Source organism: Melopsittacus undulatus, chromosome 7, assembly GCF_012275295.1.
Source record: "Melopsittacus undulatus isolate bMelUnd1 chromosome 7, bMelUnd1.mat.Z, whole genome shotgun sequence".
NCBI lineage: Eukaryota > Metazoa > Chordata > Aves > Psittaciformes > Psittaculidae > Melopsittacus > Melopsittacus undulatus.
Window position 1 is genome coordinate 23,551,435 of NC_047533.1, and position 3,193 is coordinate 23,554,627.

General features: G+C 39.8%; 1 protein-coding gene across 1 annotated transcript; it reads left to right on the forward strand.

Moving 5' to 3' along the window:
• Nucleotides 1-785: 785 nt before the first annotated feature.
• C7H4orf19 (chromosome 7 C4orf19 homolog) lies at nt 786-2,908 on the forward strand. The gene is made up of 2 exons (XM_031049004.1): nt 786-832; nt 1,966-2,908. The coding sequence occupies exons 1-2, from the start codon at nt 801-803 to the stop codon at nt 2,906-2,908; spliced, it is 975 nt and encodes a 324-aa protein (XP_030904864.1). The 5' UTR covers nt 786-800.
• Nucleotides 2,909-3,193: the final 285 nt, after the last annotated feature.

The following is a 3,193-nucleotide window of genomic DNA, read 5'->3' on the forward strand; positions in this document are numbered from 1 at the left end:
GTGGTTCCCACACCTCATTTAAGAAGGATGTTGAAATGCAGAAGGGAATCACCACAAGAACCATCCACAGGCATGAATCAGTGTAAGTATGGGGAACATTTAGAAAGATGAGGATTCTTCAGACTGCATATCAGAACTGAAGAGGCAGTACTGGACCTGTATGATAGTGACAACAGGATATGATGCTCTCCACCTGTTCCAATACAAGAAATAGAAGGCATCAAATACTGCTAGGAAGAACCAGGTTCAAGCCAAACAAAAGCAGGTGCTTCTTCACACAGACAAGGCTGGGCTGTGAAACTCTGAAGTAAATGATGCTGTAGACACTAGCAGTTTACTGGAGTTCAGAATACAGTGGACACATTAATGGAAGAAAAGTCCATCAATAGCTGCCAAAAAAAAACAAAATCTCAGCAAACACCCAAATACACACACAAAAAAAACCAACTCCACAAGCAAAACACCAGAAACCAATTATTCTGACTCTGACTTAGAAGTCTCTAAGTCATAAAGATGCTTAGGGAACTATCCTAGGATAACACCACTATCTGTTTTAGAACTGTTAAATTCTTCCCCAGGTTTTTCCCCAAATGAGGGCTGCTGTCAATTCAAAGTAGAAACTTAGAAAGTCCTTGAACTGTACTGTATTCATTCTTGTGTAGGCATCTTTATTTTTAGATAATAGACTCCTTCTAAACATAAGCATCATTTTCAATGTAATTGCCCATAAATTAATTTCATAATGCTTCACTCACCCTCTTACTTCCCCTCTCTCTTTTTTCAGATTAAAGAAAATCCAGATGGGGTGCAGGTGCTGCAAAATGATACAAAGGTACAATCAAACAAGATTTGCTTAGACCAAATAAAAGAAATGCATTAAAAGATGTGTCTGTGCTCCCCTATACCTGTTGTTTAAATTAAGCCTATTTACAAGGTTGGGATTTTCCCCCAGGTTTACAGTATCTTTACAGTCTTGCCAGAGCATAGGCATACTGATGTCCTTTGAATGTCCTTTTGATTTATTTCAATTCAGGTCCTTTTGCTATCATTCCTATCTCACAGAAAAGCTGTGTGGCATTGAAAATCCACCTTTAGCAAAGCTTTTTCTCATTTAGGTAGCATGAGCACCCTTCACTTCAGTAGAACAGGGAGCATGGACTTTGTCAGATCTCCCTGTTTCCTAAACAATGAAAATTAAATACAGATCCTTACTTCCATCATAGCTTTGAAATGTAGTTAATTGTGTGAACAATTCCCACATTAAAGCATCTCTTGAGAGGAAGACTAGCTAGTTTTTAGAATAATGCTTCAGCCCCACTTGAAGGTTACTTCTTCCCTTGGCCACATCTCTGTGGGAAAAGGTAAACTGGTGCTATGCAACACAGAGGGGGGACAAAGAAAAGAGAGAGGTGCTGGAAGAAATAAGTTAAGGAAAATATGGAGCAAGAGGAAAACTTAAGTAAGAAAAGAAAAAGGAGGGAACAACAAGAAAAAAAAAGGAAAAAGAAAAACAAACAAAAAAAACTAGAAAAGGACAAAAAGGTAAGACTTAAAAACAACAACACCAGGGAAAAAATGGGGCATATTTTAGCAACAACATGAAGACATATCAATGAATAATCTATGACTACTACTCATTGGCTAATCAAGAAATCAACAGCAACTCCCCTTGAGAAAATAAAAAAATAAAGCTGAAACCATACAACCACCAGCGCACAAGCTCTCAGTCAACCTTCTCATGATCCTGGTGAATCTTACTACAGGGGTTAGTTATAATCAGTCCCAGGATAGAGCAGCACAGTTCAGCATTTCCATTTGGTTTACTTCATGCTCAGGATCTCAGGTAAAGTTTAGTGACAGCAGTTACTTGAGGTCTCCAGCTTAAAAATTAAGCTTAATTCTTTTTCTAATAAGATTGATTAACAGCATAATTAACATTTCCTTTATAAATTTTCTTTTCTCCAGCTACATTTTTGATCCAGAAGAAGTACAATTGTCTGGACACGTTCATGAAGTAAGCAGCTATAAACACAATGAGCAAGGCAGCAATAAATCCAAAGAGAACAGTGAAATTCAAGAATATAAAAATGAACTCCAGAAGGATGAGCTGAATGGAACAGAAAATAAAAGTCAGATAAATAGCAGAAAAGAAACTCTCTGGAACCATGGAAGCAATGATTTTCAAGAGGATGGCCTTGTGAAGTGTGTTGCAAAGCTTGATGTTGCAGTCAATGGTGGCAGCTCCTGTGCTGGAGTGCACTCTGTGGTCAACCCCAACACAAACCCAGTGAAAGAGGCCAGTGAACAGGGAATCTCCAGCCAGTCAGAGGCTTCTTCAGCCAATAGAGACATTTACACCAAATCAAATAGGTCTGGACAAGAACTTGACTTAGAGGTGGGCTGGCAGAGGAAGGCAACTTGCAATGAGCTAAACAGTATTCAAGATGAGAACTCCCAGTCTGCAGAAGACATCATATTTCTTAAAGGAAGTGCAATACTGGAGACACAAAACAATGCCATACAACTGCCAGATATTAATTACCCCCAAAATCACAATCAAACTGGGAACTATGTTGAAAAAGATGGCTTTTTAGTCAATTATGCTCACTCAGACCAAAACACTGGGCCTTCAACCATGCAGGACCAGGACCTTTGTGTAACCCCACCTCCACCTATGAAGGAGGACAGTACTGGGCCTTTTAAAACTGACTCTCCAGGTTTGAGTCCAGGCATTATGGGTGGTATCACTGCTGTGGCTGTTACCAGAGTAGCACAGGCACCCACACATCCCAACCATAAAGACATCAGTGGAGAAATGGAGGAGGAAGATGCAGAAGTTGCAGCAGCTCTAGCTGCACTGGAAGCTGCAACTGCAGGGGAAGACCTGGATGATGACAACGAGTACTAGATGAAGATTTATTTCTCATACACTGAGTAAGATCCAGATTTTATTTCTGGATCTATGTATCACATGTATAGCACATATGGACAGCTGTTATGAACAGCACATATAAAAGGAGTTTGGACTAAACCTCTGTCCCTTCAGCTGTTTTGTACAGCTTTTAATTTGTACTGCCTGCGATACAGAAGCACTCCCTTGGCTAATGGCAATACTAACACTTTTATATGGCACCAACCGGGGCACAAAGTGTCATTTCTTTCACACAGGATATTCTGCTGCATACTCACCTCA